Source organism: Colobus angolensis, unplaced genomic scaffold, assembly GCF_000951035.1.
Source record: "Colobus angolensis palliatus isolate OR3802 unplaced genomic scaffold, Cang.pa_1.0 Scaffold162, whole genome shotgun sequence".
Classification (NCBI taxonomy): Eukaryota; Metazoa; Chordata; class Mammalia; order Primates; family Cercopithecidae; genus Colobus; species Colobus angolensis.
In genome coordinates this window covers 4,562,609-4,589,626 of record NW_012114733.1, presented here as the reverse complement: position 1 = coordinate 4,589,626, position 27,018 = coordinate 4,562,609, and the positions used below count along the sequence as shown (strand labels likewise).

At 38.1% G+C, this 27,018-nt stretch overlaps 1 protein-coding gene across 1 annotated transcript in view; it reads right to left on the bottom strand.

Moving 5' to 3' along the window:
• ERMP1 (endoplasmic reticulum metallopeptidase 1) overlaps positions 1-27,018 on the bottom strand; it is a 64,855-nt gene that overhangs the window by 20,944 nt on the left and 16,893 nt on the right. Inside the window, exons 5-14 of the mRNA XM_011937358.1 lie at positions 26,384-26,489; positions 15,057-15,203; positions 14,326-14,418; positions 13,358-13,570; positions 12,265-12,485; positions 8,381-8,555; positions 7,803-7,993; positions 3,995-4,147; positions 1,635-1,837; positions 645-760 (exon numbers count right to left, since the gene is read on the bottom strand). Coding sequence (XP_011792748.1) covers positions 645-760; positions 1,635-1,837; positions 3,995-4,147; positions 7,803-7,993; positions 8,381-8,555; positions 12,265-12,485; positions 13,358-13,570; positions 14,326-14,418; positions 15,057-15,203; positions 26,384-26,489 — 1,618 coding nt within the window. The remainder of the gene's footprint in view (positions 1-644; positions 761-1,634; positions 1,838-3,994; positions 4,148-7,802; positions 7,994-8,380; positions 8,556-12,264; positions 12,486-13,357; positions 13,571-14,325; positions 14,419-15,056; positions 15,204-26,383; positions 26,490-27,018) is intronic.

The window sequence follows — 27,018 nt, the reverse complement described above, 5'->3', positions numbered from 1 at the left end:
GACTACAGGAATGCACCACCAAGCCCAGCTAATTTTTTTCTTTAACTTTGTAGAGACGGGATGTCACTATGTTGCCCTGACTGGTTTTGAACTCCTGGACTCAAGTAATCCTCCTACCTCAGCCTCCTGAGTAGCAAGCATGAGCCACCATGCCTGGCCTATTAAATTTTTGTTAAGAAGTCATAACCAGCTTCGGCCGGGCGTGGTGGCTCATACCTGTAATACCAGCACTTTGGGAGGCCGAGGCAGGCAGACCATGAGGTCAGGAGTTCAAGACCAGCCTGCCCAACATGGTGAAACCCTGTCTCTACTAAAAATACAAAAATTAGCCAGGCATGGTGGTACACACCTGTAATCCCAAATACTCAGGAGGCTGAGGCAGGAGAATCGCTTGAACCCAGGAGGCGGAGACTGCTGTGAGCCGAGATCGTTCCACTGCACTCCAGCCTGGGCGACAGAGCGAGACTTCATCTCAAAAAAAAAAAAAAAAAAAAGTAATAACCAGCTTCAATTGATTTTAGAAACATCATAAGCTCTTTCCTAAGTTGCTGGTTCCTGTGATACATCTGAGGGAAAAACATACATGCCACTTGTTAACAAGTTTAAGAAGTAAAGGAGAGAAGAAAAAACTTTATATGACTTACCTGTTGCTTCAAAAGTCAACTTTATAGAATCCCAAGGTGTCTGTTCTTTGGATATGAGTCGGAAATGAGCAGGATTTCTTGGAGAAACTTCTGGGGCAGGAAGATACCAGTTTTTCCTATTTGGAAAGGAAGCTTCAATATTTAGGGTGCTTTATTAGTTGATGGCTATCTGTAACTCACAGAACTGTTCAGCATATATGAACACACTTTGGGGTACGAAAATAAACTGATAGACATGGTAAGCAATGTCAACTCCAATAAACTCAGGTTATTTTGTAATAAAACCTTCCCAGTGTTAAGAATAAAGGAGTAACCTAGGTGATCTTGATTCCACCACCCATCCTATTTCTTCTCATCCAGTCCTTCACTGCCAAGCTACAAAATCTTCCCAGAGAAAACTTTTTTTTTTTTGAGAGACAGAGTTTTGCTTTTGTTGCCCAGGTTGGAGTGCAATGGCACGATATCAGCTCACCGTAACCTCCACCTCCTAGGTTCAAGCAATTCCCCTGTCTCAGCCTCCCAAGTAGCTGGGATTACAGGCATGTACCACCATGCCTGGCTAATTTTATATTTTTAGTAGAGATACGGTTTCTCCAGGTTTGTCAGGCTGGTCTTGAACTCCTGACCTCAGGTGATCCACCTTCCTTGGCCTCCCAAAACGCTGGGATTACAGGTGTGAGCCACCGTGCCCGGCCACAGTTTTTGAGATAGATGCTTACTATCATATTAGTTAGAAGGGCCACCTTTTCTAACTACTCAGGTCTCTAGAGAAAAGTTTTTTTAAATTTGAAAAAGCAAAACTACTCTTTTGAGTGCTTTATTCCACTAACAAAAAAAAAAAAAAAGTTTCATAATGATAGAAAAAATAGTACAAACAGCATTGAACTTGTATATTAAAGGATGACAGTTTAAATGATAAGAGTACTGATATGGTGACAAGACTTGAGAACAAACTAACCTTCAACTTAAGCAGAAAAATAATGAACCAACCTGATCAGAAAGTGCACTGGAAGATACCAAGGAAAACCACAAAGAGGTGCATTCTCCTCACAGTGAGCTCGGATGCTATCATTGATCTCAGGAATGTGAGGGGTTATGTGAGACATTCCAGTATAATCAAACCCATTGATCCATATTCCAGAGTCCCGTTTAACTGCATTTCCTTCCAAGTCATGGAATGTTCTAGTCATATGCTGAAAAAAAACAAGACTAGTGAAAAAACTGTTTCAACTAGTACACCCACATTCCCACCCCAAATTACAAAAATGGAGTATGGCAATACCCAGAAATGATGTGGATATGGAGCAAGTGAGTAAGACACTGAGGGTTGCTAAGGTATTGCTAGGGTTCTTTCAAACTGGAAAATAGATATATAGATTACTGTTTTATTGCATCTTCCAAGTATATTTAGGTTTCCTATAAAATTTTTTGAAACTTACTATTTCAGACTTAAAAAACGTGAATGTCACAGCTCCTTTTAGATAAGGATTTAAAACAAATACATATATACATACACACTCATTTCCCTTTTAGTGTTTTATGAAGCTAATTCACGTGCAGAGAAAAGCGGCAATTGCAGCTCACCACTAGATGACAGCCTCGTGCCTAATAGAATTCTATGAAAAGGCACCATGCTCCATTTGAAATAACTTTATTCACGGCAAAAAACAGCCTGAAGAACACCAATCAGGAGAAAAAAAAAAGAAAAAACACTGCACAGGGCAGGGGCTGGGGCTGGCAAACTGCAGCCAACAGGGCAAACTGTCCACTGACTGTTTTTATTTAGGAACTGTTATTTGAACATGGCCATACTCATTTGTTTGGGTATACTCTACCGCTGCTTTCGCTCTGGAAAACAGAGTCACTGCAACAGACTGTATCGCCGACAAAGTCCAAAATATTATCTTGTCCTTTACGGGAAAAGTCTGCCAACTTCTGGCACAGTGAAAGAGAACCCCCAAACAAATCAGAAAATGACTTTTTAAAAATAAAAATCCGGCTTTTCCTAAGTATTACTGACATAATTATAAAACAGTACATCATGAAAAACACACCGAACCTCCTAAAAAAAAAAAAAAATCTGTTCTTCACTAAAGGTTTTACAAATTATAAAATCTCACATAAAATTTATCACAGTGTTCTTCAGGACTATAACAAGGAAGTGTTATTTGGCCCCTTTTCAAAATCTCCTAAGTTCAAGTATTTTTAATTTTTTAAGTCCTTGAATAATTATCTAGGTATAATTCCTCTGGCATTTCTGTTTGGCTAGGTTAGATGTGACTCTTGCCCTTAAGGGTATATGTTATCTTGAAGTAGGATCTTTCACTTAGAGAGGATAAAATACACATAAGAATGCAAAATACACAATATATTAGTATGTGTTCACAAACACGAGAAAGGGATGAGTATAAGGCATGTGTTGCATGAAAACTTTTAAAAACAATTTAGAAAAGCTAACAATTTAGCCATCTCTAACAGAGATGACTAGAATTGAGGCTTACTGCTTTATAGTACCAGGCCTAAAAAATTTGAAGAATAACCTGAGATCTAATATAAGTCTTCAAACTGGCCAGGCGTGGTGGCTCACACCTGTAATCCCAAGCACGTTGGGAGGCCGAGGTGGGTAGATCACCTGAGGTCAGGAATTCAAGAACAGCCTGGCCAACATGGTGAAATCCTGTCTCCAATAAAAATACAAAAATTAGCCAGGCATGGTGGCGGGTGCCTATAATCCCAGCTACTTGGGAGTCTGAGGCAGGAGAATCACTTGAACCCAGGAGGCAGAGGTTGCAGTGAGCCAAGATCATTCCACTGCACTCCAAACTGGGCAACAGACCCAGACTCCATTTCAAAAAAAGAAAAAAGAAAGTAAGTCCTAAAACTCATTTTATTAATCCCTTTCCAAGTTATAGTTTCACTGTCACATATAACTTTGAATGTTACTTAAGATTAATTTTACTAGCATTTCTAAATATCAATTGTATTTTGCCAGTTGATAGTTTAGACTTTACTCAACCTGTATACATTTTTACAATCTATATTTCTAAAAACTCATTATTCCATAATACATATTTGCTCTTGTTTCTCCAATTAGATGCGGTTTTATAATTTGAATAGTAATAAAAACAAGCAAACATTTCCAATTCAGTCTCCTGGGAGATATATGTCTAGCTGATAAGAATGCCTCTTGACAGTCAGTCTTCTCCTCACTGCCTTACACACAAAAAAGGTGAGTATGACTAAATAGGTCAACAGCAGAAAAGTCAGTTGTGCTTGTTATTCACTACTGAAGCTCAAAACATACAAGTCTTCCTTTCCAGATCTCAAATAGCTCATGCAAAACTGCTCACCTGAAGAAACACTCTCTTTGGCTTCGGATTAGCAGGATTGGAGCTATATGGAAAAAATGTTCCACTGCAAACAAGGAGGAATGTAATTGCACATACCAAAGTTAAAGTTAGCATGGTTTTTTTTGTGCTCTTGGCAAGGTAGATGAAATTAATCTAAAACACAAACCACAAACATAGAAATATTACAAATTTATACTAGTGGTGGAAAGGTGTTTTTAACTGACTTTATTTTTAACAAGTATTAACAATAGACCCTGAAGAAAAGTTATCAGCAGGTGCTAGCATACTCTAACATCTAGTAAACAAAGCACTAACTCTAGGAGAGTTCCACTACAGGTGAGAACCAAGAAAATGCCAGATGCCTCCAATCTGCCATGATGGTGCCACCTTTTTGGCACGCAGCCATAAACCAACAAGGAAAAAGGAAACTGAGGACTGTCGCTGTCCTTAATCAGGAAAAAGAACAGAAATGTAGATGTAATACATTATTCATTAAATAACCAGAGATAAGCTTTAGGCAGATCTGTTTGGACAAAACTCAAATCCCACTCATACTGCTTTAAAATGTGTCAAAATACTAAATTCATCTGAACTGGCAGAGAGATGTACCTTCAAGACTTTGCCAGTGGACCTGCATATGAGGAAAAACTGCATTACAAAGTAATACTATCCCTTTAGGTGACAAATTAACCAACGCCAACACAATCAAAACAACAAATCTAGGCAGTAAATGTAAATGACTCAGTCTCAAGGTTGGCATCTAGAAAATCCTAAATATTTTTAATCATAATAAAATCACTGAACTAAAACCTGTAAAGGACACACACGACTCACAGAATACACCCACAGATCTCTTACAGGGTCTGAGGAAGCCATTTGGGGAAACTTTTACGTGAAATTTGAAATTGTTCTAAGAAGTCACATTTTAAATAACGTGAATACCAGGAGAAAGAGGGACAGAGAGGGTGACACATTTTGTTTTGCTAACTCAGCCTCAAGTCCTCAGGTACTGTCTTATTTTTGTACTCACAGTATACAAACGTGAGATGTGTGACCTAAGGCTAGTACTGTTTTGTTGCAGATGCCTCTGGATGGAATATTGGTATTCTCTAAACATGAAATCTAAACCCAGCTCCCCTTTTTGCCTTCTTCATTTTATTTCTCTACTTATTTCCATAAGTAGAAAAATAACATGAATGTGAAATTTTATTTATTTTTTTGGAGACAGAGTCTCGCTCTGTCACCCAGGCTAGAGTATAGTGGCACAATCTCAGCTCACTGCAACCTTCAACACTCAGGTTCAAGCGATTCTCATGCCTCAGCCTCCTGAGTAACTACAAGTGTGCACCACCATGCTCAGCTAATTTTTTTGTGTTTTTAGTAGAGACAGGGTTTCACCATGTTGGCCAGGCTGGTCTTGAACTGCTGACCTTAAGTCACCCGCCTGCCTCAGCCTCCCAAAGTGCTGGGATTACAGGCGTGAGCCACCCCGCCCAGCAAGCAATCAGTTAATAGGTGTCCTTAAGTTATCCTCTGCTGGGCCATCATGGTTAGACATATTGATTGAATGAGAGCTGAAATGGGGACTGCTGATACAAGTGGGCTCAGGAGGAGACAACTCAGAAACACAATGGACATTTCAGAGGCCCCTTTCATGCTTCTCATCATTTTATTTTGCATCCATCTCAGAACCCAGAGTGACACAGGATGCAATATTTCAGGAAGGCCGAGGCACCAGAATTGCTTGAACCCAGGAAGCGGCGGTTGCAGGGAGCCGAGATCACACCACTGCACTCCAGCCTGGGTTACAGAGCAAGACTCCATCTCAAAAAAAAAAAAAAAAAAAAAACCTGATTGCTTGACAAGACTTTAATTGCTTTCTAGCAGATATATTTAATAAATCCCCAAGGACTGAAGGGAAAGCTGTCTGAAATACGCATTGTGGTTCAATTCTCCATTACCCAAAGAAAATAGTCTTAGTCTATTAATAAGCCACTGTCATTAACACTGCTACACATAAATAAGAAAATGATTAAAAGAGTAATAACTCATGGCATCAAAGTGCAGCAGGGCTATTTCACATTATAATGAAAATTAAGTAAGCTTTCTAAAGTATTCCAAGAGGCAGTCTTCTCTCCAAAAGCCTTCCCAATAAAATATAATTTAGAAGATAAGACCCTTTAATCCTTTCTTCTGGTTTCTAAGATTTCCATGCTTTGGGGACATTTTCCATTTCCACAATGAACATCTCCAGGGTTCATTTTGCCCCCTTTCATATTACCAGTGGAACAGAATTTAAATGTCCCATATCTGAGTCATCTTTTATGAACAACCATGGCTCCCATTCATGACTATAATTTAACAAATACATGGGGGTGGGGGCATTCAGTTCATAACTAGCTGACTTTAGATTAGATTAGAACCTAATCTATAGATGACAAAACTCCACTATCTCCTTCAATCCTTAAAACAGCAAAGCTATCAAAAATACAGATGATATAAGGGTTACTATTAAACCCAAAAGCAGCAAACCCTACAGAACATTTTAGAACTTTTCATACATATGAATACCAATAAGGATTATCCTTATCCTTAAATTATCCTTAATAATTATCCTATAAGTAAAATGGTTGGAAGGCTCAGATCTCTTTTAAGACTAGCACAACCAACCTCAAACAATAATATGTATAAGAATTATTCTACAGGGCTATCTATATACACAAAGCCACATATATAAAGCTTTACTGGCTATAAGGGACTTCCACAGATGATGCTGACCATGTGTGTAGTATTTTCCTCACCTGCTGTCTTTAGAACCTGACTTCCACAAAGTAAAGGGATAACGAATGCCCTTTACTGTGTCAGTGTGAAAAGGCTCACTATCATCTCCATGAAGAAAAGAACTATATTAGAGTCATAGCTCCTTTTCCTATTCGGTTCCCTATCCTCGAATTTCAAGGTGCACCTATAAGTGTTCCGTAATTACTTTTTGTTCTTAGGAATTTCCATCAAAAGAGCCACAAAACAGAGACCCGCCTTCTCTGGAGGGGCCCATCTTGGATCCTGGAGGTGGACATCAAGCCAAAGCAAAACCTTGCTTGGGGCTTACTCTACCCATAGGGGATCTGGTCTTAAACTCTGTATCACTGTCTTTTCTTCCCTCTGGGAATCCCAAAGGAAGAAAAAAAGGGATGGCAAACACAGTACTCTCCTTACTAGGGCAGGACACTGATATGGCCAAATGAGGATGGCAAGGCCTGGGATCATTTCATTATTTGGTAAATGAAGGCATGTTTGGGTGTCATAATAGACTCAATTAATGAACTTTCATGTGCTAGCAACAAGGTAGTGGACTGATAATGAAAAAAGCCTCATCAGAATTAGTTTTCCTTCACTAGCTCTAACAGCACTAATAAAACCACCCATGTATTTATTAACATGTTCCTCTAATTAGTAATTTCAAAATATACTATTAGGATCATTCACCACCAGGCAATCTCGCTAACAATTCATACTTGGTAAAAGCTCCACAAATTCACCCTCAGGTATCTGAAAGGCTATTTGAAAAGAGGTAAATCAGAGAATTTGGAAGGACAGGGAGACAAAACATTTTTAAACAGCAACAACAAACTCTATTCTACAGTTTCTTATGATACCAAATTTACACAAGATGCACAGTCATTCACCATTTCTTCTGCTTCAGATTTTCTCAATAAAGTACACATAACACTATTTCACAGAATCTAGTATGGCTAAATTCATATTCATATAAAAATTGAAGAAAAAGAAAAAACACATTTTCTCTTACAAAATAGGAAGAGAGAATCATTGTACAACCAGCCAAAATGGATGCCAGTACAACATCAGGTGGGATTTCTGAACCACTTCTCCCGAGGATGGGGGTAAACATCTCAAATACTGCCCAGATGAGATACAATGCATAAAGATAAGGAATAAACATGCCCAAAAGGTAAAAAGCAATAAATTTTCCTTGGGCACCTAGGGAAAAAGAGAAAAAAAGCACACATTATGAAATCTTACAGTGAGATACAAATTTTTACACTACTGGTGTGCACTGGTACCCTAACAGAAATTAGATGTGACTCTTGCCCTTAAGGGTATATGTTAACTTGGAGTAGGATCGTTCACTCAGGATAAAATACGAGTAAGAATTAAGCAAAATACACAAGTAATATATTAGTATGTGTTCACAAACATGAGAAAGGGATGGGGTATAAGGCATAAGATAATTTGTGTGGTATGAAAACTTTTAAAAACTAACAATTTAGAAAGCCTACTCAATAAAACCAAAAAAGAAAGAGTCCCTGAAAGCCTTAAATATTTTAAGGTATTCTCCCATGTATATTAAAATCAAAAATACCCTACCATGCTGCTTAAAATCCTTATGCACACAGAGCTTTGTGAGCAATGGGAATGCTACCCAGACAGCACTAATAAACGCCGAGCAAAGTCCTTGGTAAGTGAGGGTAACAAGAAAACAGCAATGGACAAACAGCGAGATGTCAAAAAATACTTCTCCCAGATACTGGTCACTGACATTCTGAAAGAAAGAAAAAGAGACAAGTAGTGTCATTCACGGGTCATTCATAAGGAGCTTTTATTACAGTAACACAATTTCCATCACTCAGGAAAGCTACATTTTGTTTTAAACACATCTGCTCTTTAAACCGATTTAAAGTAAACACTAACAAAGCTACTTCCCCCATCATGAAGAAGTAAATTCAAATTGTAGCACAAGAAAGGGCAGTTTAACAATATAGAGTATAAATGATCCATATAATCTATGCTTTTCTTCTACTAGGCTAAAAGTAGAAGTATTCCAAAATAGAAGAAAGGACTCTCCTAAAAAACATTCATCTCTGTAAGCTTTTCAGTTCATGCCAATTCCAAACACCGTTTCAAGCAAACTAGAGAACAAACATGAAGAAACATTACGAACTGCTGTAGCACCACCAGTAGCCCACACCTGGAAAACTGCAGCACCTTTAAAGCAATCTGGAGTCTGGCTTAATGAGTCTTTTCTATCTCCAATTGATCTTGTACTGCACCTTTGCCCCCTTCTTGTATTCCTCATGCTTTCGTATTATAAAATTTGTACATTTTTTGAGATTTAAAGTCCAAGGCTTCCTATGTAGCACTATGCATTCTTCAAAATAAAGTTGCCATATAAACTTTTTTTTTTTTGAGACAGATTCTCACTCTGTTGCCTAGGCCGGAGTCCAGCGGTGCGATCTCGGCTCACTGCAGTCTCAGTTTCCTGGGCTCAAGTAACTCTTCTGCCTCAGCTTCCTGAATAACTGTGACTATAGGCACACACCACTACACCCAGCTAAGTTTAAAAAAAAAAAAATTTTTTTTTGCAGAGATAGAGTCTCGCCATGTTGCTCAGTCTCGTCTCAAATACCTGGCCTCAAGCAATCTTCCCCACCTCAGCCTCCCACAGCACGTGGGATTACAGGTGTGAGCCACTGTGCCTGGCCTAATATGAACTTAATACATTTTAACATCTGCATGAGTGATTCCATTCACACAAACATGGAAGTTTTAATTACAGTGCATAAATACAAAGATGGAAATGGAGAAATAGACATATTAAAGTTTCTCCTTCTTCTACCTTCCGATTTCTGTATGACTCAGGGCAGGGAAATCTATTTTCCTCCTCACCTCTATTTATCCCTTGCCCACTCCTGCTTCATTCCAATCCACTATATACATTGTTATCAGTTTTTTTACAAAATCACAAATTCTCTCACTAACCTGTTCAAAACTTTTTAACAGTGGCCCCACTGATTTTTAGAATCATGCTCCCACTTCACCCTGGCCTCCTTTTCCAGTTATTGGACTACCCCCTTGTCTTCACCACACTGGACTGTCCACCAACTGACACAGACGCATTTTATACATTCCCACCTTAAACCACTCATCAATCTGTTCCCTACCTAGTAAATTTCAACACATGCTTCAAAAACTCCATTCAGATCAGGTGCTCATGCCTGTAATCCCAACACTTCGTGAGGCCAAGGCAGGCAGATCACTTGAGTCCAGGAGTTGGAGACCGGTCTGGCCAACATGGCAAAACCCTGTCTCTACTGAAAATACAAAATTTAGCTGGGCGTGGCAGCACACATCTGTAGTCCCAGGTATTTGGGAGGCTGAGGCACAAGAACTGCTAGAAACCAAGAGGCAGAGGTTGCAGTGAACCAAGATCATACGACTGCACTCCAACCTGGGCGACAGAACGAGATAGACTCTGTCTCTGAGAAAAAAAAAAAAAAAAAAAACCCAAACAATTCAAATGTTACCATCTCAGCCACTCTGACTTCCACAAGCAAAATTCATCTCGCCTCCCCTGTATTCCTACAGCACAGTTTATATGTCAGTCTCACTTCATCCCACAATATATTGCAATCATTGTCATTCCCACACCTTCCCAAATGAAACTGAGAGCTCCTCGAAGAAAGAGATCACATTATTATGGCTCTCTTATGGCATCATTCTTGTTTTAAAAAAAAAAAAAATAGAGATGTGGCCTCACTTATATTGCCCAGGCCAGTGTCAAACTCCTGGCCTCAAGCAGTCTTCCTGCCTTGCCTTGGCCTCCCAGTTTTGGGATTACAGGTGTAAGCCACCATGCCCAGTCTCTTATGGTACCATTCTTATGGTACCAGGTTCACTGGGCACTTAAAGAATATTTGTGAAAAGAAAATGGAACACATCACTCTTTCTGTTGTGCTTTTACCCTAAAGTGTCACGATCAGACAACTGAAATTAGAAAAAGTAAATGAAATTTTATTACCCATTTCTATCCTACTTCTGCCCCAAACAACAATAGTCAGCCACACTCTGGTTACATACAGTTACACTAAGAATAAGCATGTGAAATTGAGCCCCATGGTGTAATTCTTTTGGGAACTGAAGCCACTAAGATAAAAATATGAGCTCAACCATAAGCAGATGGCTAACCTCAAAGAACCTTTCTTCAGCAGGAGCTGCTAACATAGAAGGGTTCCACAGAACACATCCCAACATTAACTGAAACTGAGACCAAGGTTCAGATACCAAAGACATACTTGTAGAAGGATGCTGGGTTATAATTATCCATGTCTCATTCTAATCCTTATCAGGATAAATAGAAAACAGTAGGCTTACATGGAGCTAAGAAAGATCTTCCTCCTTAATTCACATAGACAATGTGAAACCATGACTCTCTCTTTCACTGTAATTCATTTTTAGACCTATTATTTTACAGCTTTTTAAATTTTTATTTATTTATTTGAGATAGGGTCTCACTCTGTCCCCTAGGCTGGAGTGCAGTGGTACAATCACAGCTCACTGCAGCCTTGATCTCATGGGCTCAGCTAATCCTCCTACCTCAGACACCCAGGTAGCTGGGACTACAGGCGCACAACATCATACCTGGCTAATTTTTTGTATTTTTTGTGGAGACAGGGTTTCACCATGTTTCCCAGGCTGGTCTTGAACTCCTGGGCTCAAGCGATCGGCCTGCCTCAGCCTCCCAAAGTGTTGGGATTACAGGCACGAGCCACCGCACCCAGCCCATATCCCTCATTTCTAATTTTATTTTTGCCAAATAAATTTATGCATTTGAAACCATAATAATGTAACAATATTCTCAGTATAAATCATTTGGAACCCTATTTCCCTTCCCTCTGTTTTCCTTAGCAATGTGTTTTTTAACTCCAATGACATACATGCATGCAGAATCTGAATCAACAGTATACAGTTAAAAGAAAAAATAGTGAGGGAAAACTGAAGAGAAAACTTTAAGTACAACACTCTTTTAGGCAACAAATACTTGCTGTGTGTTAGTGTTGTGTATCAGACACTACCTAAGCACAGAGGATACAGAAATAAAACAATCCCTATCCTCAAGGAGCTTACACTCCAGAGGAAAACAGATATTCAAGTAACATAAATAAGTGAGTGAGCCCAGGCCATAGTTACAAACACTGCAGCAAATACAGTAGAAGGCTGTGCTAACAAGCCTTCCGGTCACCACTACCCTAACACTATTTACAGTACAGCTTTATAACCTCATTTGAATTTTGTGACATTACCCTCAGAATAAGAAATCTTTCAGAAAAGTAACACAGCATGGGTGCATTTTCTATAACCATGCTGGACAATTTTTTAGCACTCAAAAGGCCAAACACAATGAATCCCACTTAAGTTCATCTTCAGTCCTCGGAGGCAACAGAAAGAAATCAACAGATATACCAAACACTTACCATGTAATAAAATCTTTTCGCAAGAGTATGTATAAATATTATTTTGGCTACAGTTGCAGTTCCATATAGACAAACGGAGACATAGAAGTGGTTATACCACGAGAGAGACTGTCCAATAAGAGAGATGAACACTGCTATAATGAGAACAGTAACAAGGCTAGTGAACCAGCTAATCAGAGTGATGCCAAGTCCACACAAGAAGTCCTTCTTGTAGTTACCAGCTAATGAAGAGAAAACAAAAAGGTGAAATCATCATCTTCATCAAATCAATTATATAACCAGTCAGTAGACCTAAATGGGCAAACATTAAAACAAAAAAACTCCCCACTGTACTTGAAAAGTATGAAAATGTCCTAGTGTTGAGGTTGGCTAAACACAAGAACAAGGAAGGTATCAAATAATAATACTCAGGTAACATTTATTAAGAGTCTCTAGATACTAAACATTCAAAAAGATAAATCTTTTAGGAATAGTTCAGGTACATTCCTTATGAAGGAAGAGGGTAGTCTTAATCTTCTTCACTTTTGGTATGCTTTGTGTATCAAAATATTAGAAAGAATGGAAGGCAAAGTTCCATATAAAATGTTGTTAAAAGAAAGTAACGTAAGAAGATAAGCAGTGTGGGAAAAATAAGTGGTGATAAAGAATTATTTAAATTGCTGCTAAATATTTTATCTCGTAACAGCACACAGCAACTTAGACTCTGAAACATTTCAAGCAGAAATATTTCAAATAAAAGAAACAATTTAACCACAAGCAGCTCACTCATACTTCGCGACACTGGTCCATACTAGCTATTGGTCTGTAGTGTGGACTTTTTAATGGGACTTTTCATTAGAAGCCAATCTATACAAACCATTTTTCAAGAGCTTCTATGTGGTACTTTTATGGAGTGCCTAAATACATAAAAATTGACTGCTTTACCAAGACTAAAAGTAAAATAAGCACATTAATATTTAAAAATTTCTTACAATATAAAGCAAATATTGTCTTTAAGATTTTTAGCTTTCTGGGAAGATATAAACAAACTGAAAAACTTCAATAAAATTCTACAGCAATGCCAGTATTTGTAGTTTTAGAGGAAAATACTTACTCTTATGTTTGGACTGCAACAATTTTTTGCCCAGGTACAAAATAACACCCATTACCACCATGTAGTTTATGATTGAGCCAATACGAGAGGGGTAAGCAATGACAAACAGGCCCAGCACATCAAAGAAGACCATGTTTCCATGTCGATACTTAGAAGCAGCAGCCAGCATATCAGACGTAGCTAGATGCTTAAGAACTGCTAAAATGTTGTCACCTATTAGTAAAAAAAAAGAAAAGAAAAAAGATTTTAAAAAGCTGAAACAACTATTTGTGATTTACATGCACAACTATTTGAAGCAGAAATAAACCATGTACTGTTTGAATGAAGAAATGGTTAGGAAGAATGTGAACAGAAATCGCTTTCTACCATCCTACTGCTCTCCCTCACTTTTCTTACTAAATTTCCCAAATAAGGTCCATCCCCTGCCCTTCTCCATTTCCTCTCCACTCAGACGCTCAGCCAACTGGCCTGTATCTTTTTCCTTCTATTAGACTATTCTCTATGATCAATTGTACCTTCATTGTTGACAAATCCAATGGCTGTTTCTTGGTACCCATTCATTTAATAATATATATTAACTGTACTAGACATTCTTTTAGGTATCAGAAATTCAGTGGTGAACCAAGAGACAAACGCCTTTCACGAAGCTCACAAATATGAACAAGCTGTCACACATGTGTTAAAAATTAAGGAGAGGTAGTAGAGTTCCATACGAAAACATCATGGGAGACTAACAGAGCTACATTCTTACCACTCAGCAATCCTCCCAACCCTGAGCCAACTCCTTTTTCATTTCCTCACAATGAATATTCCTGACCTTAATTGCTACACTATCTCATCTCTCCAACTCCAAAGCCCTAGCTCATTCACACTGCATACTGCCTCTCTAATGCACAGGCCACAAGGTTATATATCAACCCTAATATTCCATCTTAGTGTATATCAGAAGTCTAAATTAGAATACCAACCTGCTCTCTGAATGGAATCTGTTAGAATTCTGTCCGCTGTGTCATACTTGGTGTGATAAATGTATCCATTCTCAATAAAAGCTAAGTCTATTCCTAAGACACACAGAAAAAAAAAATCATTTTGCTTTAAAGATCAACCTTGCTTTTGGCCTATTTGTTTAATAAATTCCTAAAAGACAAAATGTCAAAGCAGTGGCATGACTACTTTGTCACATTTACAAACGAATGATATAAATTCTCTTCCAAATTCTTACACAGTCTATAGCTTTGGTACATAATTCGATACATAATGAATGAAGAAGTATATTACTCCACAGGTAGGCATTACAAGTCACACAGCAAGGATAGGAATATTGAGTTTGAGAGGTCATCAAAATTTTGCCACCTACATTCTTGCCAGGCCAGAGCCAAATTTTAACTTCAAATAAGTTGTATATACAAGTTGCCAAGGAAGTTGGCAAAGCAAGACAACAATAAAAGACCCCTGAAGGATCTATTACCATCTTTTGGGAATGAAGTGTAAACAGTTCACCCTTGTTCTGTCACACTATAGGGAAAGATGACATATTCTAGAGGAGGCAAGCATTTAAATTAGTATGGAGTTTATAAAAGGAAACAAACTCTGTGAATTTGCTCTCAGAAAATGCTGTTTACTCACAAACTTTCAAGATATAAAACTCACTTCTGATAAATAAATGTTGCACAGTAGGCTATAACCATCGACAATATACCTGGAATGTTCCCAAAATCCCTGTAGATACGAAAGTCAGTATCTGAAGGAATGATTCCACTCTGAAAAACCTCCTGAGCCACCACAGAAGCAAAAGGGTGTTTAGCTGCTGAAACATAAGCTTGAACCAACCAAGGATTTTCAGGACCTAAAATGAAAGGTGACAACACAATAGAGGGTATTCAGGCTTTTCTTTTTTTTTTTTTTTAACATACCGATGTTTTTCAACACATAGAAAACAGTAAAAGTGGTGGTTTTGGGAGATGGGTCCAATATTTACCTTTTCATCCCTTTTTCTGTAGTTTCCAATGTTTCTCTGATATATGTGTTTGACTTTTAGAATAAAAACCTCTTGTGAAAATAAAATTAAAGCATAAAATAACAGCAATACAAAAGTCTGTCTGAAAATGAAAGATCATTCCTAAGTCTATCATCCTAAAATGCCTATTATCCATTTTACACCTTTAATTTTCTTACTAATGTAGGATTGTGTGTATACAGCTGTACTCAATGAAGATATATATACTTTGTACATTTTTTTTTTCACTTAAGATTATATTAAATGCATTTTCCTATGTTGTTAGATACAAATTGGGTATACCTTATCTGAAATGCTTGGGATCAGAAGTATTTTGGATTTTTGACTTTTTTGGATTTTGGAATATCTGCACTATACTAGTAAGCATCCCTAATCCTAAAATCCAAAATCAGAAATGCTCCAATGAACATTTTTGGGCATCATGTCAATGCTCAAGTTTTGAATTGTAGAGTATTATGGATTTCAAATTTTCAGATTAGGGATGCTCAATCTGTATTACAATGATCATTTTGGTAACTGCTTAACATTTCACTGAATATGCCATAAAGTTCCTTACTACTTTTTATAACTTATCATTATTAATAATTTTCCATCTGTATCTCACACATCTACAGCTTTTTTTAAATGGGAGGTTTTCCTGTAGGATAGTGGGATAAATTGTTTTATAATGTATATAATTATAATTATATAATTATATGTTGAATTATTCACTCTTCCCTCACTAAAAAAGGATTATACATCCCTGCTCTTGCCACATATCTTGTAAAGTCTGCCTGGGAAATGAGTACACACGCTTCTGTATCTATTAACTGCAGGCGTGGCTACATGACTTGCTCTAGCCAACAGATGGTGAGGAGGAATGACATGACCCTCAACTGGGCAGACTTTTCAAGGGCATTAACATTATTCATACTTATCCTTAACTTTCATTTGTGAGATCAATATATCCCTAATAGGGGCTTCTCCTTCAGCCTGGATCCCAGAATGAATAAGACACATGGAACATAATAACAGTGGACTATAACAGCAGTTATTCAGAAACCAAAATGCAACACGAGCAAGAAATTTGCCTTGCTGTTGTAAACCACCAAGACTTCAGGGTTGTTACTACAAAAGTTAGCAACATATTTACTGAGGTAAACAGACCAAGTAATTGAATGTCAGGGAATCTAAGAATATTGTTTTAGTAACTTCACAGATTATAAAATTGCCGGGTGCACTGGCTCACACATGTAATCCCAGCACGTTAGGAGGCCGAGGTAGGCAGAGCATCTGAGGCCAGGCATTTGAGACCAGCCTGGCCACATGGCAAAACCCCGCCTCTACTAAAAATATAAAAATAAGCCAGGCATGGTGGTGCATGCCTGTAATCCCAGCTGTTCAGGAGGCCAAGGCAGAAGAATTGCTTAAACCTGGGAGGTGAAGGCTGCAATGAGCCAAGATTATGCCACTGCACTCCAAGCCTGGGTGACAGAGAGAGACTCCATCTCAAAAAATAAAAATTAAAAATTAAAAATGACCCAAAAAAGTAGAGGGACACTATAGAAATAGACACACGGGTAATTCAGATACTGGAGTTATCAGACACAGATTTTAAAATAATTATGATTAATATGTTTTAAAAAACAAACATAATATCAATAATTTCACCAGACAAGTATAATCTATTTAAAAGAGTCCTACAAATGGAAATCCTACAACTAAAAAACATAGCTGATGTTGAGAATTTTAATAAATGGGCTTAACACAAAGTTTAATACGGCAGAAGAAAGGATTAAAATTAAAGCATAAAAAGAAGAAAAGGTTGGAAAATACACAAATGTGAGTAATTGGAGTCCCAAAAGAACAGAAGATAGAATGGAGAAGATAAATGTTTAAAGACTTAATGGCCAAGAATGTCCCAAAACTGATAGAATTCAAGCCATGAATTCAAAAAGGTCTACAAACTCCAAACAAGATAAATATAAAGAAAACCTATATCTAGCACCATTTGCCTTTGAACACTATTCCTCACCAAAAGAAACCAAGTCTCCTTAGAGAAATGGCTGATTCCAGGTCTGGGACTAGCAAAGTACAAGGTAAGTTGAAACACCTGTGCCAGAAAGTAAGCAAGTACTCTAAGAGACATGTCAAAGGGGCTCAGGCACTGGTTCAAAATAGATACCACTGGCCTAAACTGGGACAATTCATGCAACAAAATAAATAATAGTAACAGAAAATACACACAGTAAAGTTAAAATACATAAAGTACTGAAATAACAAACAAAAAAAAAGGAAAATGGAAAGCTTTCCTTCTTGCAGAATTCCCACTATGACCTACAGGAAGAATGATGGAGCCAGAAACTCACCGTTAGCATTGGGTAAACACTGTAATAAAAATGCTTGGGGACAAGAGTTATCAAAGATTGCTAAAACTAGGATCAAAGTTTTATGACAAACAGGATATTTACCTAAAGTATCTACCACTAAGGGGAAATCAGTAACTTATACAAAGAAAGAAACAGTAGAAAAAACTGGCAAATAAATACCTTAATCAAATGATGAAAATGTAGTATCATTAATAATGAGACAGATACTACATGCATCCTGATGTAATGCACTGAGGAGGACACAAATACAAAAGGAAAAAGAAATGTGATGATGGGGAAATACATAGATTATGAGACCTTATCATATTAAAATACTATTATTAAAATATTACTATTTGATATTAATAAATTTTATACTACAAAATATAATGAAGAACATACTGAAAAACAGAAGCCCAATTATCATTAATTATCTTAAAAATTAGGATAATAGTTCCTCTTAGATAGGAGTGAGCTATATTTGAGAAGAAAGGTTAAAAAAAAATGCCTAGGCAGGCAAGGCAATCCACCCTCTTCCATGAGGCAGGGTTAAAAAGATTTTCACCTTACAATAATAAAGTTTTCAACTTTTTTTGAAATGTGTTAAACAATGATTACGGTTTTTTTTTTGAAACGGAGTCTCACTCTGTTGCCCAGACTGGAGTGCAGTGGTGCCATCTCGGCTCACTGCAAACTCCGCCTCCCGGGTTCACGCCATTCTCCTGCCTCAGCCTCCCCAATAGCTGGAACTACAGGCGCCCACCACCACGCCTGGCTAATTTTTTCTATGTTTTAGTAGAGACGGGGTTTCACTATGTTAACCAGGATGGTCTTGATCAATTATGATTTATTTAATAACACATGATAATTAAATGCTATATTTGATCCTGGCCAGGCACCCAGATTTTTTTTTAAATGGCTAAGACATTAATGGAACAACTGGAAAAATCTGAATATGCATTATTATAGTTTTATATTAATATTTCTTGAGTGTGATCTATGTTCTGCAACAGAAGAGCATGTCCCTGTTTCTTTATCTGAGATGATCCTGAGATTATCAATTGACATGATTTTTCTCCTTTATTCTGATAATGTAGTGAATTACACAGATCGATTTTCAAATATTACACCATCTTGTTGATCAACTTGGTTGGAAAGCATTATCTTTTGTATATTATATATATTCGTGGATTCAGTTTGCTAATACTTAATTTAGGAGTTTTGCATCTAAATTTGGTATTACCTACCCAAAATATCTACCAAAGCTGAACATATGCACATCTTATGACTCAGCAATTCCACTCAGAAATGTGCACACACAAACATGTGTATCAAAACACATTTACAAGAATGTTCACAGCAGCACCATTCATAGCAAAACCTGGAAACAACATAACAGCACCAACAGAATGGATCAATTGTTGTAGAATTGACTACTGTTCAGGAAGAAAAAAGAATGAACTACAGATGAGGAACTGAAGCTTGGAGTGGTCACATGACCTCTCCAAGGTTCCACGTGTAGAATGTGCTATAGCTAAAGTTTTGAGTTTTGACCTTAGATCATCTAACTACAGAGCCTATGCTCTTTTCTTTTTTTTTTTTTTTGTAACGGAGTCTCGCTCTGTCGCCCAGGCTGGAGCACAGTAGCTCCATCTCAGCTCACTGCAAGCTCCGCCTCCTGGGTTCACGCAATTCTCCTGCCTCAGCCTCCCAAGTAGCTGGGACTACAGGCGCCCACCACCATGCCCGGGTAATTTTTTGTATTTTTAGTAGAGACGAGGTTCCACCATGTTAGCCAGGATGGTCTTGATCTCCTGATCTCGTGATCCACCCACCTTGGCCTCCCAAAGTGCTGGGATTACAAGCATGAGCCACCGTGCCCGGACTTTTATTCATTTATTTTATTTATTTATTTTTTTTGAGACAGAGTCTCTTGCTCTGTCGTCCAGGCTGGAGTGCAATGGCTGATCTCCGCTCACTGTAACCTCTGCCTCCTGGGTTCAAGCAATTCTCCTGCCTCAGCCTCCCAAGTAGCTGGGATTCCAGGCACCTGCCACCATGCGGCTAATTTTTGTACTTTTAGTAGAGACAGGGTTTCACTATGTTGGCCAGGCTGGTCTCGAACTCCTGACCTCAAGTGTTCTGCCCACCTTGGCCTCCCAAAGTGCTGGGATTTCAGGCATGAGCCACCACGCCCAGCCAGAGCCTATGCTATCAATCAGGACCCTATTCTACCTCCACGCAAAACCTTTTAGTTATCTTATAAAGTAAGGTGGCAGGCAGATACAGAAACATTTTCAATTTACATTCTTTCTCCTGCCGTCATCTAAATCCAATGATAATTCCATTTTCTTGTGTGTTCACATCTTAAGAATGAGCCCCATCTTTCTTAATGCAATGACTATGAGCATGTGTAATGTTCAGAGGAGGTAGGCCTCAGTGCCAAGAATAGTAAGTCAAAGTTCTCTAGAAGTCCAGGGAAAATAGACCCAGCTTAGCAGACCCACAGCATCCTTCCACTGCTTATATTTCCTTCCATCTCTAGTTGGTGGCATCAATGCACAAAAGAAAAAAAAGGAACTAATAAAAGAGACTGAGAAAGAGTGGTAAATATTATATGGAAGCCAAGTAACATGAGGCCTGAAAACTGACTGAATTTGCCAATGTGATCTTTACAAGAACAGTTGTGGTGAAGTGGGGAGGCTAAAGCTGACTAGAACTGGTTCAAGAACGTATCACATGGTGGATCTATCAATTTCAGTGGATCTCGGTCTATCAAGGTGGATCACTTGAGCCCAGGAGTTGGAGAACTCTGAGCCATGATTGTATCACTGCATTCCAGCCTGGGTGACAACGCAAGATCCTATCTGAGAAAAAAAAAAAAAAAAAAAAAAAGCAGTTATTCAAGACTATGACTACAGATCATTCTTTTGAGGAATTCTGCAGTAGAGGGTCAGAGAAATAAGATGAGCTAGCAGGTGGTGATAAAAGTGGTTTTCTTTAAAATGGAAGAAAAGGTATGTTTGCATGCAAATAGAAATGATCCTATAGAGAGAGAAAAATTAATGATGGAAGACAGAAAAAAATCATCACCACCAGTCTCCTACTCATACACTAAAGGTATTTCCAATTTTCTACTCTTATAGAAAAGCCAAGGCTGGACATAATGCCTCATGCCTGTAATACCAGCACTTTGGGAGGCCAAGGAAGGAAGATTGCTTAAGTCCAGAAGTCTGAGACCAGCCTGGGCAACACAGTGAGACCCTGTCTCTACAAAAACTAAAAAACTGACTGGGCATGGTGGCACATGCCTGTCATCCCAGCTACTGAGATGGAGGCTGAGGCAGATGGATCACTTGAGCCCAGGAGCTGAAAACCAGCGAGCCATGATTGCTCCACTACATTCCAGCCTGGGCAACAAAGCAAGATCCTATCTCAAAAAAAAAAGAAAAGAAAATCCAAGATGACTTAGATCTACGTGTATACGTCAATTATTTCTGCAGGTTAAATTCCCAGAAATGGGTCTGCTGAAGAGCCTGCACACTTAAAAAAGTAATAAATGTTGCCAAAATGCACCAATCTACATTCCCACTAACTGTGTATGAAAATGATTCTTCATACTCATCAGCACTGGGCATTATTTTCCTTACTTTTTGCTGATCTAATATTTTAAAAATCCTTACTGTTATATGTATTTGCATTTATTCTCAAATAAAACAACTGTTTAATTTGGCAGTTTCTTAAAAAGCTATGCATAAATTTACTATACATCCCAGGAACTCCATTCCTAGGTAACTAAAAGAAATGAAAATATATGCTTACACAAAGACTTACACATGAATGTTTACTCCAGCATTATCATAAAAGTCTAAAAGTGGAAACAATCCAAATATCCATCGATGGATGAATGGATAAACAAAAAGTAATACATCCATACAACGGGTTAGTCAGCCACTAAAAAAAATGAAGTACTAATACATGTGACAATATGGATGAAGCTTGTGAAAGTTGTCAGAATCAAAACAGAGTCACTTGTGTTAAAAACTCCGACAACGGAGCCAGGGAAGGCCATGAAGGGAAGGTTCTCATGCACAAATGCCTGATAACAAGAATTATCACAAAAGACTCTTCAAAAACCACAACCTTGCACAAAGGTCATTGCAACCTCATATCAAAAAAAAAAACTTCAGCAAGGACATCAGCCCAGCAACTGCCTGTCCAATTTCAGACAGGTGCTACCCTTGTTATTGATCCTTGTAGCCAAGGATAATTATCTCAAAAAAATTATGTAATCCTCTTTATTTTTCCTATAAAAACATTTGTCTTCCTTTACTGCCCTAGTTTACTATGGCACATGTATTCCTACTGCAATGCCCATTACTACATAAATACCATCTTCTTTGAGAGTCTCCCTCTGTTATTTAGATTAACAATCTGAAACATATTACACTAAGCAAAAAAACCCAGACACAAACAACCATGTATTGTATGATTATATTTAGATGAAATGTCTACAACAGGCAAATCTATAGAGACACCAAGTAGATAGGTAGTTGCCTAGGAATGGACGAAAATGGGAGTGACTGCTAATGAGTGTCCTATTTGGGATGATAAAAACATTCTAAAATTATGATGATGATTGCACAACTGAGAATTATATATCTCAATAAAGCTGTAACTTTAAAAAAAAGAATTCACTCTAAAGAAGGCTACAGGCTGGGCATGGTGACTCACACCTGTAATCCCAGCACTCTGGGAAACCGAGCGGGCAGATCACCTGAGCTCAGGACTTCTAGACCAGCCTGGCGAACATAGTGAAACCCCATCTCTACTAAAGATACAAAAATTAGCCAGGCATGGTGTTACATGCCTGTAATCCCAGCTACATGGCAGGCTATGGCAGGAGAATCGCTTGAACCCGGGAGGCACAGAGTGCAGTGAGCCGAGATCACGTCACTGCACTCCAGTCTGGGCGACAGAGCAAGACTCCGTCTCAAAAAGAAAAGGTGGCTATAAAGTAGCAGATAGAATACGATTCTATTTTTGCAAGAAATATATATACACATATATACATGTATATTAATGTTTGCACTTAGAAAAAATTCCAGAAGAGTACAGACTAAACTATAACACTAGTTTGCTCTGGATGGTAGAATTACAGGGGCATGAATATTTTCCCAAAAGGAAAAAAGATTCTGTGGCCCTTTTGCAATTAAGCCTCTCTCACTCATGAAATCAGGTCATTGGTCTGATAAAATCAAGTCATTCTTTCTGGCCCTTCTTAAAAATTAGGTAGTAAAGATTACTCTAGTCACTAAAAAACTCCCCAAATGAATGTCGCTCTCAGAAGTGACAATGGAGTTCTAGAGCACAAACTGTTTTAACCAAAAAGTTTCCAGGGCAGGACAAATACTATCACAAAGAAAAAGAAGTATGGTTTAAAAAGCTGAGGACAGCACAATCTGGCATATATTCTCAATCACAACTCCAAATCCAGTAGGGCCTTTATCCTCTTTTAGTCAAACATGAAAATAACACTAACTAGCTTTTTGAAAGCCCTGCCCACAAGAAAGGTAGTCTTCTGTAGGCAGTGGCATTAAAAGTGAGAGAGACGCTGGGAAAGGTATTAGAATGTCAGAAAGCACCCAGAAAGCTTTCAGGTATGCAGTTTAGCCATAGTAATGAGCTCCAAAACGTAGAGGGGGAAAAAAAATCACGTAAAAATTCAGAGTAAGGAGGGAAGTAATCTCTTCCAATCTTTTGTAGGACACCCCTCCAAAAAAAAATTAATTTTGAAACATGAGGATTTCAGAACAAGTAAAACATTTAAATTTTATGTTTATACTAACCAGTCATAAATCTGTTTTTTGCTTTATTATTAAGTGATCATATACATTTCAAAAATTTAAATATATAAAATTATAAAAAGTAATGTATTAATGACAATCAATTCTGGTATTAAATTCAAGAAGCAACAGAGAATTTAAACTGTTGTTTTACCTTTAACCTAGTCCAACATTATATGAAATGTCTACAACATAATCATACAATACATGGTTGTTTGTGTCTGGGTTTTTTTACTTCGTGTAATGTATTTCAGATTGTTAATCGAAATGGAGTACAGTTCTACCAGCAACTGCTCACCATCTAGCTAGGACCATTATTAACAGTTTGTTTACACCCTTTCAGATAACCTAATTATTTTTAGAATTTATGCAGCTGCAGAATTTTTGTCTAAAACCATATACATTTAACAAAAAGAGTAAGGACTCTGGGCCGCCCAGGCCTACCAAAAATGAGTACTTAATAAATGTAAATAAGTAATGTCAGTCAGTCTGGACCTGAATAGCCCTTGGTGTGTTTTAACCTCTCTGGACTACACATATATAAAATATGTTAACATACGTGCATAAAATACTTATGCATTAATATATATGTATATAGAAAAAAATCTAGGAAGGGTACAGATTAAACCACAAGGCTGGTTTTTCTCTGGATAGGAGGAGTGTAGGGCAAGATGCTGTGCTAACAAATTAAAAGCATGGAGATGAAGGCACTTAACACATAGTGTACTTCAACATGGAAAATATACAGACACACTCCTGCTTACATGGAGCCCTGACATTTTTCACAAGAGGAAAGAAAGACTGAGTGTCCTCTCTGCTTACAGAATTTTCTTTCGCTGCTTTTTGATCTGGTGGTTGTAATATGTATGTGTTCCTCCTATCCAGACTGACATCCAAGAAACAGAAAGAGGCTGGGAGTGGTGGCTCATGCCTGTAGTCTCAGCACTTTTGGGAGGCCGAAGCAGGAAGACTGCTTGAACTCAGGAGTTTGAGACCAGCCTGGGCAACATGGCCAAATCCCATCTCTACAAAAAAAGGAAATTAGCCGGGCATGGTGGTATATGCCTGTATCCCAGCTACTCCAGAAGCTGAGCTGGGAGGATGTCTTGAGCCCTCAAGGCGGAGGTTGCAGTGAACCGAGATAATACCACTGCACTCCAGCCTGGGCAACAGAGTGAGACCCTGCCTCAAAAAAAAAAAAATATATATATATATATATATATCTTGATAATAATGTATCTACTTACTTCTGTAGAGATCTCAGCTTCTTCTCATTAAAGAGTAAGAATAAAGCAGAAAGGTTTGGGAACTGAAAAGAGAACCTTGCTGCTTCTAACATTACGACCTTGAGAAACTCAAACGCTGAGCTAAAGTAAAATATACAAACATTTTGAAAGATAAAAGTTTAAAATAAGCTTGATGGAGACTATTAAAATACAGTATTGTTTAGGTTATGAAGACATACTTAGCATAGTTTCATAATTTAAATAAAGTCAGGTCTTAAAAGGGTGCTACAAAACAAGTTCCCACATCATCTCACTTCCCCTAGCCCATCTCAGCACACAACACACTCTTCAATACTAAAACATCTAGCAAATGCTACATCTCTGGATAAAATGCATTACCCAAATTTCTAACAAGGCAGGGAAATGGAATGGAACTTTCAACGTCAAATTTTAGTATGCCCTATCTAAACAAATCCATGAGCTCTGAATTTTGTTAATAAAGACAATTAAAACCCATTTATGCCTGAGGTTGCAATTTTTTAAATTTTTGCATGTGTGAAAAATCAGACCTTGGCAATGAAGCTTGAGCAGTAGGATATAAATAACTCCCACATGCTTAGCGTTCCAATAATGAAACACTAGGCACAAATGGGCTAAGTTGATATCCTTAGAAAAGTTTAATCATAAAACTAAAGCTATTTCTCTGGGCCAGACATGGTGGTTCATGCTTGTAATCCCAGCACTTTGGGAGGCCAAGGCAGGAGGACCAGTTGGGCCCAGGAGTTTGAGACCAGCCTGGGAAACATAATGGGAGCCTGTCTCTACAAAAAAATTTTTACATTAGCCAGGCGTGATAGCAAGCACCTATAGTCCCAGCAACTCAGGAAGCTGAGGCAGGAGAACAACTTGAACCCAGGGGGTCAAGGCTGCATGATGGCACCAGTACACTCGAGCCTAGGTGACAGAGCATGGTTCTGTCTCTAAAAAAATAAAATAAAATAAAAATTATTCTGGTTGATTAAATATTACTAATTTTTTTTAACATTCCATTAAATCAATGATAAATTTAAACCTATTAAACTATGGGTAAATTTTCTCATTTTAACTCATGAAATGATTGACATTTAAAATTATTTATATCATAACCACTCATAATGGCTAAAAGTTCACTACCTATATAACAATCCAGTTAGAGGTTAAGAACAAAGCCTCTGGACCTGGACTGTCTAGGTTCAAATCACACTCTGCCATTAAACAACTGTGAAACCTTAGGCAAGTTATAATCTCTCTGGACTCAGTTTCATCTCTAAAATGGAAGTAACAGTACTTATCTTACATGTTGTTTGGAGGATTCAAGGACTTAATATATACGAAATGGTTTGAATGCCTGGCATATAATAAGCACTATACAATAGTCAGATGCTATATTATTTTGTTCAAAATTTTTAACAAAGACAAGCTAACATCACCTCATGCTTTAAAAAGAATGCTCATTCAAGGGATCGTTTATTAAAGAGATTACTTAAAAACTTTCTCCTTTCATAAAAACTAGAATCGCATTAAAATATAAAACGCACAGTCTCACATACCTGTTTGGAACACAAGTTCTTTCCCTCCTACACCTGCTGCCTCCAGGTTAATGAATGCACGAATCAAGCTAGCCCAGGGGTGTTGAGTAATGAAACCATGACTGGCCTTAATGAGAAGGAAAGAAAACAAATATCTGTTAAACAATCTTAAATTATCAGTCTTGATTTTGCTTAAACACAGAGAGACTATTTTGATGAGGTATCGCTCTTCAAAGGCAGTATCCAAAGACATCTTCTGCTTCTTTTCCTATGCATAATGGCCATGCACATCATGGTTCAGAAAGTCACCCATCATAGAAGGCAGCCTGGTTACCATCAGCGATGCCAAACAACATCCCTGGTAAGTACAAGGCTGTGCAAAAGAAAAGGCAGAGAGGGCCAGACACGGTGGCTCACGCCTGTAATCCCAAAACTTTGGGAGGCCAAGGCGGGAAGATCACCCGAGCTCAGAAGTTTGAGACCAGCCTTGGCAACATAGTGAGACTCCCTCTTTTTTTGCTTTTTTGTTTGTTTGTTCGTTTTTGAGATGGAACCTGTGGCCCAGGCTGGAGTGCAATGGCGCGATCTCAGATCACTGCAACCTCCACCTCTCCCAGCTTCAAACAATTCTCCTGCCTCAAACTCCCAAATAGCGG